Source organism: Theropithecus gelada, chromosome 2 (assembly GCF_003255815.1).
Source record: "Theropithecus gelada isolate Dixy chromosome 2, Tgel_1.0, whole genome shotgun sequence".
In the NCBI taxonomy this organism is placed as follows: domain Eukaryota; kingdom Metazoa; phylum Chordata; class Mammalia; order Primates; family Cercopithecidae; genus Theropithecus; species Theropithecus gelada.
The window spans coordinates 189,588,400-189,601,517 of NC_037669.1; the positions used below are offsets into that span (position 1 = coordinate 189,588,400).

Here is a 13,118-nt window from a genome sequence, read left to right on the forward strand (position 1 = left end):
TGCCTATTACTGCCCAAGGCAAAGTCCTCATTCTTTCTAAATGGAAATTTTAATTCTCTGCTGCTCATCCATAGAGTACCACCGATTGATCCACTCTCTCTCCAAACCATAGAAATGAAGGGAGAACTCAGGACTCTCCTGGACTACAACGCTTTCTACAGTTCTCCTATAAATTCCACTCAGGCATTGAATTGAATTTGTTCTTAACCAAACGCTTATTATCTATACCTGGCAGGAATCTAGAAGTAAAATTACAAGATTTATTTCATTTTAATTCTATTATGAAGCATTTAATCACAAATGCCCTGAAAATGAAAAGGTAATTTATCATTTTACCTTGACTGAGCAACTCTCCTCACTTCACATTCATGAATCCATAACGCAGAGAGAGGAGACTGGCTGATTAAGTGTTTGATTAGAGAAAACAGATTAACCCAGCAAACATAATCAATTTAGCTCATAAGCAGGATGGCTTTACAAATGCTCACAATACTTCCTACAGTGATGACTCAATTGAAATGGTTGAGAAACATAAAGCAAATGCATGTTTATGGCTTTCTCTTTGAGACATTAAAAGGGTATTTAAAGGCATATCTGATAGCTTACAACTCTGAATATATATTAAGGAACATGTAAGAAAAATAATGCATAAAAAAGCTACAACCTCTCAAGTGTTCTAGTTTCCACTCTGTCAATAATTACATGTTTTCAATGTCCTTCTGTGTACTCTTTCCAAAGGTGCCAATCCAGACCCAAAGTTTCAGATCACTCAGATTCGCCCTTAACCTTCATAACACAACCAGTAGCTTTATGAAAAAAGTTGCATATTTAGGTAGTTGCTATCCCATAAAATTAGCGAGATATTTTAGCCTTCAAATAAGTGGGAAAAAATCCTTTTAGCTGCGATTCCATTTACATCAGAATAAAAATCTAAGTTATGACTAGGTTGAAGCAACGTCCTGTTCTGTGCTCCATAAAGTTCACTTAGTCTTCAACGCTTCCTTACTTAGCTGGTTAGTATTCCTGGCCTCTCTTTTTTTAGCAGTGAGAAACAGGATACTCTCCCTGCCCCAGCTTTATTTTTAAACTCATAGCCATATCCTGGAATCTCTGTTGGCTATCTGGCGTGTGTGTGTGGTTGGAGGTCTCTGCTGGCTATCTGGCGCGCGCGTATTTGTATATGTGTGTGTGTGTGTGTGTGTGTCTATGTGTGTGTGGAGGTCTCTGCTATCAGGCGTGTTTGTGTGCGTGGTATGTGTGGTGTGTGCAAGCAGTGAGGTTGTTTTAGGGCCAGTCTGTCCTCTGTCACTTTGCTGACTCAAAGACCGAGAGGCTTTCTTGGGGTGCAGGTACCAGGATCCCCTGGGCCTTAAGGGAATTTGTGTTGAGCTAGAAGAGTGGGTGTATTCAGGATGGGTGTATCCGAACATTCCTGTGCTCAACAAAACCGATTATCTTTATAACCGTAGCGCCTAGCACAGCGCCTGGTGCCGTGAAAGTTGGCTGCGGGAACATCCAAGAGGAGCGTGCGGGGCCGGGGGCGGCATAATTGGTCACGCGGCGCTGGCGCTGCGCTTTGACCGTCGGCGCTGGAGCAGGTGCGTTGCGTGCGCGCGCGGAGGCGGCTGCGTCGGGGAGCGCGAAGAGGGCGGCCCCCGGCGGTCGGGCGGGCGAAGCGGGGCTCGGGGCCAAGCGAGGTCTAGCCGGAGCGACTGTGCCCCGCCTCCTGGGCGGAGCGGGCGGCTCCCGGATGGTTAGAGCCTCGTGCCGGCTCGGCAGCGCCCGGACGCCGGGCCCAGCGCGTCGGCGCTCTGGCGTGCGGCGTCTCGGAGCCGCGGAGGGGCCGCCGGGACAGTTTCAGCGTGGCGGCGCTGGTGCTGGCGTTGGCCCTGGAGGACGGCCCTGAGTGGTGGCCGGCGGCTGCCACCCGGGTCTGTCCCGGGTACAGATGGAGTCGTCCGCGGCCATTAGCGGCAAGGTCGGCAGCTGCGAGGCCACGGGAGACGCCAGGACACACGCAGCTGCCTCCCGGTGCGAGAAGACCCCGGCTTAAGAGTGAGGTGTGCTGGGCGGAGTGGGGAGGACCTCGAGGCGCCCCGGCAACCAACCGTGTTCTAACCAACTGGCAAGTGGGAAAAGTTGACCTGATTAGAGAGTAACGGATCTTATTCAACCTCTTGTATTTCACAGACTGGGAAACTGAGTCCGCGGGGCGAGAGACTTGCTTCCCTAGGTTACACAGCTATTAAGTGGCAGCGCTGGGACTAGAAACCCCATCTGTTTAAGGCTTTTTAAACCCACTGGCCTCACCGAAGTGAATACGAATAATAATACAAGTAATTATTATTGTATTAGATTTTGGAAACTTGGATGGTGAGATTCCTTTGGCATTCGGGACTATTCATATGACTCGTGCTGGAAAAAGTCACTCATGTTTTCTCTGGGCTTGGGTTCCTCATTCCTTCATTCAATGAACATTTGCTCCGCAGTTATTTGTGCGAGGCACTCTAAGCAGAGACCGAAGGTGTAGAGCAAGCTTGTCCAACCCGTGGCCCACCAGCCGTGTGCGGCGCAGGACAGCTTTGAATGCGGCCCAACACAGATTCGTAAATGTTCTTAAAACATTATGAGATTTTTTTTTCGCCTTTTTTTTTTTTTTTTTCTCATCAGCTATGGTTAGTGTTAGTGTATTTTATGTGTGGCCCAAGGCAGTTCTTCCCGTGTGGCTCAGGGAAGCCAAAAGATTGGGCGCATAGTATAGAGAAAAACAAGAAGCATCCCTCCGTAGCGTATGGCCCACAAGAGACAATTCCCCAGACACCAGTAGCTGAGGCAGGTATAGGAGGGGGATGGGCCATTAGATACGATGCCTGTGGAAACTAAAGAAGGCGGATCGGAGGAAGACAATCCGACCTGGGGAGTGGAGGAGGGAGCGGGAGGAGGTGGTATCCGACCTGGATTTTTAAAGATTGAGTCATTTGGGGCACTTGGAAGTGGACGTTCCGGGTAGAAGGTTCAGTATTAACAAAAAGAAAACAAAACTCTGAGTGTGAAGAATAATGGATAGTTTGGTTTGCCTAAAATGTAGGGATTAATAAGGATGCCAGGATTCTAGGGCGGGGGACCAAGATGGGGAGTCAGTGGTGGGAAGCCCTGGAAGATACCAAGCAGAGCATGACAGTGCTGTGGCAGCGGATAGTTAATTTGACCAAGGAGTGGACCCTCATTTGTAGCGTGAGAGTGTAGGACCAAGGATCTTTGCAGTCCTGAGAGTCTATGAAATAGCCAATCTGGGAATACAGGGCTTCATGGAAACATCTGAGTGTAAGAGGATTATGGATGGAAAGTGCAGCTGGAATGGGAAAAGGCCCAAACCGAATGAGAAGCCTTGGACTAGGGGTAGCCTGTGATCATCTGCTATTGTGTTTCAGACTTCCAGTAACGTTCTTGGGAGTACTTGTTAAAAAAGTGCTCTTCGTGTTCCTCTAACTTAGGTGGCCTCGTAGGCATGAGCAGACGTTCATTAGCCTGTCCCTATCGGCAGGGAACGTTTATTTCTTCTGATGCATCCCCAGGGGCCAACATAGAGCTATAAAGACAGCAGCCTGCTTTGCCAGTTGGCCAGTTGAAATGGGAGATTTCTTACACAAAGATTACAGACTTAACCTTCATGCCACTCTTTATTATAAACTACTCATAAACATAATATATATTGTGGTAATCATTTTACAAACTATTCATCAACTATATATAAACAATTCTTTGCAGATGGACTCTTCAAATGAAACATTTTTACCTTAAAGATTGTAGTAGAGGATTTTATAAATGTGTCTTTAATTGGTTCTGTGTTTTCTCATACTTATGAAGTACTACATTACACAATTTGCCTGAATGAAATTGGTAGATGTGGTCCATGTAAATCAACTTACCAATCAGACAGGTTATAGATATTTGCCTAAAATCTGAGCCTGGGCACCTTGGAGATATTCTGACCTCACCTGGAAACTCCCCAACAGGAAAGGTGCAGGGATTCGGGAGCAAGGTTCCACTTCACATTACCTTCTGGTTCTGCATGTGAATGCTTAAAAACTTCCTGTGGTGTTCTATGAAATATGTATTTCTGTGCTTTTGCAGCTGCTCCATCTAATAGTATTTGAGAAGGGGAAAAAAAAGAAATGTTCCCTAGTAGAAATTCCTTTGGTTAATGATGTTAATCAATGGGATAAAAAAGGAGCATGAACTCTGGAATAAAAAGGGACACCTGAAATTGAATTCCAGTTGTGTCGCTTACTACCTGTGCAACTTTAGGTCTGGCACTTAACTCATCTGAGTCTCAGTTTCCTCATCTGTAAAATAATCACCACAATAATCAGCTCACAGTTGTTGACAGTCTAACAGAACAACCTGTCGCCACTAGAATCCCACATGTTGGCCTTTTATAGCCACACCCGCGTCCCTCCCACTGCCTCCTCCACTACCTTAACTCATAGCAACCACTGTATGTTCACTATCTTTTTAAATAATTGTATCATTTCAAGAACATTATAAAAACGGAATCATATAGTATGTGACCTCTTGGCATTGTGTTTTTAAATTTTTTCCACTGAGTATAATTCTCTAGAGGTATATTCAGGTTGTTGCATATGTCAATAGTTTTTTCCTTTATTCCTAAGTAGTATTCCATGGTAGGCCTGCATACAGTTTTTTTTTTAACCACCCTTGGAAGGGTATTTAATGGGGTATGATGAATAAAGCTGCTATAAACTTGTGTGCAGGTTTTTGGGTGGATATAAGTCTTCATTGTCTTTATTCTCAGGGATAAATGCCTAGAAGTACAATTGATGGATTATATAGTAGTTACAAGCTAAACTTTTAAAGAAGTTGCCAGACTGCTTCCAGAGTAGCTACACCATTTTACATTCCCACCAGCAGTGAATGAATGATCTGGTTAATGACAATGATGACTCTGCATCATTGTTAACATTTGGTGTTGTCACTGTTTTTTATTTTAGCTATTCTGATAGATGTGTAATGATATCTTATTTTTTTTTTTTAATTGACAATGATGTATATTTATGGGGTACGATGTGATCTTTTAATCTATCTATAAATTATAGAAATTAATGTATTAGTTCATTTTTTGTTATAACAGATTTATAACAGAATGCCCAAAACTAAGCAATTTATAAAGAAAATTAATGTATTTCTTACAGTTATGGAGGCTGGAAAATCCAAGGTCAAGGGACCACTTCTTGTGAGAGCCTTCTTGTTGGTGGAGACTCTACAGAGTCCCAAGGTGGTGTAGAGTATCACATGACAAGGGGGCTGAGTGTGCTACCTTGCTAGCTTAGGTCTCTCTTCCTGTAATAAAGCCACTAGTTCCCTTCCCATGATAACCCTTTAATCCATGAATTCCTTAATCCCATAATCCATGAATAGATGAATCCATTCATGAGGACAGAGCTCTCCTGATCCAATCACCTCTTCGAGGCTTGCCCCACTTCTCAATACTACCACATTAGGCATTCAGTTTCAACATGCATTTTGGAGGAGACAAACATTCAAACCATAGCAGATATACATCATCTCACCAATTTATTATTTTTTGTGGTGGTAAGAATGTTAAAAATCTGTTTTAACAGTCTTGAGGTATGCAATACATTATTATGTGTGGTAAACATGCAATGCAATAAATCACTAAAACTTACTTCTTCAGTCTACCTGAAACTTTTTACCCTTTGGGCCACTTCTTCCCTTTCCTCATTTCTCTCTCTTCCCTCTAGCCTCTGGTAATGACCTCTGTACTCTGTTTCTATGAGGTCAGCGTTTTTAGATTTCACATGTAAGTGAGATCATACTGTATTTGTCTTATGTTTCTGACTTATTTCACTTAGGACGATGTTCCTCAGTTCCATCCATGTTGTTACTAATGATAGAATTTCCTTTTTTTAAAAGACTGTATAGTTATTTCATTGTGTATATGTACCACATTTTTAATCCGTTTATCCATTAATAGACACTTAGGTTGTCTCTGTATCTTGACTATTGTGAACAATGCTAAAATGAACATGGGGGTGCAGCTATCTCTTCAACATATTATCTCTTCAACATAGCTATCTCTTCAGTTCATTTGGATATATACCCAGAAGGAGGATTTCTGGATCATATGGTAATTCTACTTTTAGTTTTTTAGGAAACTTCCGTACTGTTGTTTCAAAATGGCTAAACTAATTTACATTCTCACCAGTGATGTACCAGGGCTTCCTTTTCTCTGCATCCTCACCAACACTTGTTATCATTCATCATTTTGGTAATAGCCATTCTAACAAGCATGAGGTGATATCACATTGTGGCTTTAATTTGCATTTCCCTGATGATTAGAGATGTTGAGCATTTTTTTTCATCTATATTTTGGCTATTTGTGTCTCTTCATTTGTAAAATGTCTATTCAGATACTTTGCCCAGTTTTTAATAGACTCTTTTTCTTGCTGTTGAGTTATATGAATTCCTTATATATTTTTCATATTAGCCCCTTATCAAATGTGCAGTTTGCAAATGTTTTCTCCAAATTCATGTGCAAGGAGAATCCTAATGTCATCAACAAACAGAGAAGTACACTTCTTCCATTCCTATAAGAATGCCTTTCATTTCTTCCTCTTGCCTAATTGCTCTAGCTAGGACTTCCAGACTATGTTGAATAGCTGTGAGAGTGGGAATCATTGTTGTCTTTCTAATCTTACAGGAAAAGCTTTCAAACTTTTTACCATTGAGCATGATGGTGTCTGTGGGCTTGTCATATATGGCCTTTGTTGTGTTAAGGTACATGCTTTCTATGCCTGTTTTTTTGAGAGTTTTGTAGCATGAATGGGTGTTGAATTTTGTCAGATGTTTTTTCTGCATCTATTGAGATACTTGTGTGGTTTTTGTCCTTCATTTTGTTAATATGGTATATTTATTTATGTATTTATTTATTTGTTTATTTTTGAGACAGAGTCTCACTCTGTCACCCAGACTGGAGTGCAGTGGTGTGATCTTGGCTCACTGCAACCTCCACCCTCACCGAGCTCAAGCTATCCTCTCACGTCAACCTCTCAAGTAGTTAGGACCACAGGCACATGCCACCATGTTAGCTTTTGGTATTTTTATAGAGATGGGGTTTAGCCATGTTGCCTAGGCTGGTCTGGAACTCCTGGGCTCAAGATGTCCATCTGCCTCAGCCTCCCAGAGTGCTGGGATCACAAGTGTGAGCCACAGTGCCTGGCCCATATTTATTGATTTATATATGTTCAACCATCCTTGCATCCCAGGGATAAGTCCCACTTGATTATGGTGAGTGATCTTTTAAATTTACTGTTGAATGCAGTTTGCTAGTATTTTGTTAAAGATCTTTGCATTTATGTTCATAAGGGATATTGGCCTGTAGTTTTCTTGTGGTGGTCTTGTCTGGCTTTGGTGTCAGGGTAATACTGGCCTCATAAAATAAGCTCTGAGGTAGTCCCTCCTGTATAATTTTTTGGAAGAGCTTAAGAAGGATTGGTATTTCTTCTTGAATGTTTAATGGGATTCACCTGTGAAGCCATCAGGTCCTGGGCTTTCCTTTGGTGGGAGATTGTTTACTACAATTCAATCTCCTTATTTATTATTGGTCTACTCAGATTTTTTGTTTCTTCCTGATTCAGTCTTGGGTTGCATGTTTCTAGGAATTCATCCATTTCTTTTGCATTATCCAATTTGTTGGTGTATAGCTGTTCATTGTAGTCTTTTATGATTGTAAAGGTAAACTGAGGCTGGAGCCGAACCAGGAACGAAGACACAAGGCAAATGGCAGTGAGAATAGCCTTTATTAGGACTCACGGGCGAGGTTCCTCAGTCCAAAGGTGTGGGCCGAGGAAGTCACGCTGAGGGAGGAGGGTAGGGACTTTTTATAGCCCGAGAGGCAGGGAAGCTGGTTGTACAAACAGGGCCTGGGGGTCTTGAAACTACTAGGGCAGGAGTTGAGTAAGGGTCATGAGGAAGGGGTCTTTGGAAACTGTCAACCGAAACTGCTGTTTACGAACTTGTGGAATGCAGGTGAGCTGCAGGTCATGGGGGAGTGTGGTTGCCCAGCCGGAACTCTGACGCATGTAAGTCTGCGGGTGTGTACAAGGGTGAAGGGAGTCTTTAACAAAAGGCCTGTTATGCCGGGTAACGCTGCCATGTTGAGTCTTGATTCCTGCCTAACATTCCGACCTCTTTCTAATAAGAAAATGGGGCGACGTGTTCATCTGGCTGCTTCCTGCTGGTATGGGTCATCGTGGGGTTCTTCGGAGGTCGGAACTCGGGTATGGGGGTGGAGCAGCATCTGATTGAAAGTGACCTGGGAGCCTTCTTTCATGCGGTCCTGGATGAAGCGGAGGACACAGGGAGCTATGAGTAGCAAGAAGCCAATGATCAGTAAGGGGCTTAGAAAGGGTAGGACTTAACCGGCCACAGACGACTGCCACCACCTAAGTGAGGGCCTTGATCCAAGGTTTTTCTGGTGCAGTCTTTCCCGAATCTTTTCTAGAGTGAGGAGATTGGTTTCTACTAGTCCTGACTCATTGATGTAGTGTTCGGCCGGGAAGGGGAAAGGAGGCGGTTAGGTTAGAGGAGTTAAAAGGGCTGGGTAAGGGTACCGCAACCAGTGGGGGCTTATTCAAGGCTGCACACAAGAAACGAGAGATGTTGTGTACCTCGGCCATGTGTACCACTTGAGCCCCTTCCCTGACTAAGGTTAGCCAGGAAAAAGGGTTGCTGCTGTCCTGGGGCTTACTGCCTGGGCTAGAACTGAGATGGCTTTCTCCTGTTGTCTGATGTCAGAGGCCAGGCTGACGAGGCTGCTTACGACCTTGATGTAGGCTTTAAAGATCCTGAGTCAGGCCACGGGATAAGACTCACTGTGCCCACCAGTCCTAGGAAGGACAAGATCTCTTCTGCGTCCTGAGGAGGCTGGAGAGTTTCAGTGAGGCTTATTCTATCTGCTGTGAGGCTTTTTGTAGTGGGTGTGAGGAGTATGCCTAGGTAGGTGACAGAAGGGCTGCAAAGTTGAGCCTTAGCCGGGGTAACCTGATAACCTCGGTCGCCTAGAAAATTTAAAAGTGTAGCAGTGTCTGCAAGGGAGCACTCTTGGGAAGGACTACATAGTAATAAGTCATCGACATACAGCAACAATGTGCTATGGATCAGGAGACAGAGGACAACATCCTGTGCCAGTGCCTGTCTGAAAAAATGAGGGCTATCACGGAACCTTTGAGGCAAAACAGTCCAAGTCAGCTGGGAAGAAATATGAGTGTCTGGATCTTCCAATGTAAAAGCAAACAGAAAGTGGCAGTCTGGGTGTAGAGGGATGGTAAAGAAGGCATCATCCCGGTCAAGGACAGTGAAATGGGTGGTGTCGGGGGAACGCACGAGAGGAGTGTATATGGATTGGGAACAACTGGAAAGGTAGGGACTACTGCCTCATTGATGAGGCGTAGGTCCTGCACGAGACGATAGGCCCCAGAGCTTTTCCGTACAGGGTGTGGGGGGTCAGCCTGATGGGGTTTGTCAGGTGAGAGAAGGGGGAAGAAGAACGTGAGGTGTGGGGAGGGGTTGGGTTGGAAGTGGACTGAGGCCCTTAGCTTGGAGAGGAGATCTCGTCCTAACAAGGGGACTGGGCACGAAGGAATGATAAGAAATGAGTGCGAGAAGAGGGAGCCATCCAAGCGGCAAGACAGAGGAGGAGTCTGGCGGTAGGTGGAGGGAGTGCCATCAATTCCCATGACCGTGACAGTGGAGGGGTGGCTGGGGCCACTGAAGGAAGGCAAAAGAGAAGGTAGCCTCTGTGTCCATGAGGAAAGATATGGACTTACCCGCTACCTGGAGCATAACCCTGGGCTCGGCGAGAGTGAGAGGGGTTCCTGAGTCTGGACCTCTTCAGTCTTCGTCAGTGTCGAGGAGGTGGAAGGCGCCTCCAATACCTGGAGGAGGGTCGTCACGTGGAGGCGCAGTGATTGTGCTTAGGTTGGGGCAGTCTGAACTCCAGTGGCCCATCTGCCGACAGTTCGGACAGGGGCGGGCTGGCTCCTTTGGGTTGGGGCACTGCCTGGCCCAGTGGCTGTTGTTGCCGTACTTGAAGCAGGCACCAGGTGGCGCTCGGGTAGTACCTCCTTTCTGGGAGCTCCTGGAGCCGGCCGGCCTGGGTTTGGAGTTGTACCTTCTGTTTTAGCCTGGCCTGTCGTTGGGCCTCAGCTGCTTCCTCCCTGGAGTTGTAGACCTTGAAGGCCAGTTTGACTAAATCCTGGATGGGAGTTTGAGGGCCTTCCTCCACCTTTTAAAATTTTTTTTGGGTATCAGGGGCCGACTGAGAAATGAAGTATGAAGCTAAGATGGCTCCTTCTGCGGGGAAGGCAGGGTCAAGGCGGGTGTACTGAATAAGTGACTCTGTCAGTCAGTTAAGAAAAACAGCCGGATTTTCCTCTGAGCCTTGGACTACCTCTTTTAACTTACTAAAATTGACTGACTTATTGGAGGCTGCCTGCATGCCATCAAGAAGGCACTGGACCATCATATCTCAGCGGCAGCTGCCTGCCTGACCAACCTGCTAGTCCTAGTTGGGCTTGGCTGAGGGCACCGCCTCAGTGTCAACTGGCATGGCGTGGTCAGTTAAATGAACCTGGTCAGCATGCTGCCTGGCTGCTGCTAGGATACGCTCCCGTTCCTCAGGGGACAGGGTTGAGGTCATAACGACATGGGGATCATGCCAGGTGAGGTCATACGCCTGGCACAGGTATCTGAACTTTTTGAAATACTGAGTGGGGTTGGCCGAGAAAGAGTGTACACTCTCTTCAATCTTAGACAGGTCTGCCAGTGAAAACAGCACATGGACCCAGACTACTCCTTTGGCGCCTGCCACCTCTCGCAAGAGACACAGGAGGTCGGTCCTGTACCGAGTATGGGCTGAGACAGGCGAGGAAGGGGAGGAGGTGAAGGTAGGGGAGACAGAATCTGTCGGGTTTGGTGAGGGCACAGGAGGGGTGGAAGGGAGGGGAGGCGCTGACAAGGACGGGGATAATGGCGGATCAGGGTAAGGAGAAGGTTGGGTGGGAGACCGAAGGGGTGGCCGGGATAGGTGTCAGGAGGCTCAGAAAAAGAGGAGGAATCATCCCTCTCCTTGCTCGAGGGAAGAGACTTTGCGAGTAGGACCTGAGCTAACGAGCATTGAGTGCAGAGATCTGGGTGAGAACGCAAGTCCTAAAAGGCTTGAACATAGGGTATCTCATACCATTTGCCTAGTCTCTTGCAGAAGTTGGTCAGATCTATGAGGATGTTAAAGTCTAGAGTGCCTTCTGCAGGCCACTGAGACTGATTGTCCAATTTATACTGCGGTCATGCTACTGTGCAGAAGAAAATGAGCTGCTTTTGTTTTAGGTCTTGGCTGAGACTTAAAGTCTGGAAATTAGCCAAGAGGCACCTCAGAGGGGGATTTTCGGTTTGGTTTGGACTGGGTAGTTCCCATGGTCCTAAGGCGGGCAGTCCGGTGGCAATGGGAGCGTCCTCTCATTGCCACACGGAGTGCGGGGTACGGTGGCTTCCGGGGAGGTTGGACGTCTCCTAGTCCCCGATGCCAAGGTCACAGTTGACTGGAGGGAGCCCCTGACGTGGCCACGTGTTTCGGACAGGGACTTCCTGGAGGGAGCTTACAAGACGGGGGAAAACTTACCCAGCAGTGATCGAATTGAGTCTTGGATTTGGTGAAACGGCTCCTGGCTCGGAAAGGAGGTCCTGGCTCGGAGAGAGGAGAGCCTGCCCGACCCGGCAGGGGTCCGGGGAGGGGGGGTCTCCTCCTGGGTTTCGGCACCAGATGTAAAGGTAAACTGAGGCTGGAGCCGAACCGGGAACAAAGACACAAGGCAAATGGCAGTGAGAATAGCCTTTATTAGGACTCACGGGAGAGGTTCCTTGGTCCAAAGGTGCGAGCCAAGGAAGTCGCGCTGAGGGAGGAGGGTAGGGGCTTTCTATAGCCCGAGAGGTAGGGAAGCTGGTTATGCAAACAGGGCCTGGGGGGTCTTGAAACTACTAGGGCAGGAGTTGAGTAAGGGTCATGAGGAAGGGGTCTTTGGAAACTGTTAACTGAAACTGCTGTTTACGAACTTGTGGAATGCAGGTGAGCTGCAGGTCATGGGGGAGTGTGGTTGCCCAGCTGGAACCTGTGACGTATGCAAGTCTGCGGGTGTGTACAAGGGTGAAGGGAGTCTTTAACAAAAGGCCTGCTACACCAGGTAATGCCGCCATGTTGGGTCTAGATTCCTGCCTAACAATGATCCTTTGTATTTCTGGGATATTGAAAGGAGTTAGTCAGCTTGCTTTAGGCAGACAGTAAGTAAAGGATCCCCAGAGAACCTCTGAGTCACCCCACAAGTGCTTACACCAGATGTTTTGTGCAGATAAGGGAACTTGCACAGGGGACTTGCCTAAACATGCCCACAGCAGACTAAGGGCCCGCATGCACACTGGAGCAATATGTGGAGCCACCAGACTGAATTCACGCCTTATACAGATAGGGAACTCAGCATCATCAGGTTATATATAAAGCCCTTGTATTCAGCTGTGAAGGGGCAATTACCAACCTGCTTTCAGGACCCCTCTCTCTGCTGAGAACTTTCCTTTTGCTTAATAAATTCTAATCCAGTCACTCTTCAAGTGTCTGTGTACCTAATTATTCTGGTCGTGAGACAAGAGCCCAGACCTTGCTGAGCTAAGGAGTAAAAAATCCTGCGTCAGTATCAGTTGTAATGTCTCCTCTTTCATTTTGGTTTTTGTTGGGGTTTTTTTCCTTTTTCTTTGTCTCAAGATATTTTTTAATTTTCCTTTTAATTTTTTGTTTGACTCATTGGTTGTTCAGGGGCATGTTATTTAATTTCCACATATTTGTGAGTTTTCCAAGATTCCTCCTGTTATTGATTTATAGGTTTGTGCCATTGTGGTCAGAAGAAATACTTGATAGGATTTCAGTCTTCTTAAATTTGTTGAGATTTGCTTTATGATCTAACATATCTCTCCTGGAGAACACTCCATGTCAATTGAGAAAAATGTATATTCAATTGTTGTTACATGAAATT

At 46.1% G+C, this 13,118-nt stretch overlaps 1 protein-coding gene across 1 annotated transcript in view; it reads left to right on the forward strand.

Annotated features, from left to right (window-relative positions):
* Positions 1 to 1,750: 1,750 nt before the first annotated feature.
* The window catches only part of HRASLS (HRAS like suppressor), a 35,070-nt gene continuing 23,702 nt past the window's right edge, over positions 1,751 to 13,118 (forward strand). The window contains 3 exon segments of the mRNA XM_025377761.1: positions 1,751 to 1,820; positions 1,823 to 1,954; positions 1,957 to 2,060. Of these exon segments, the coding sequence (XP_025233546.1) occupies positions 1,751 to 1,820; positions 1,823 to 1,954; positions 1,957 to 2,060 (306 nt within the window).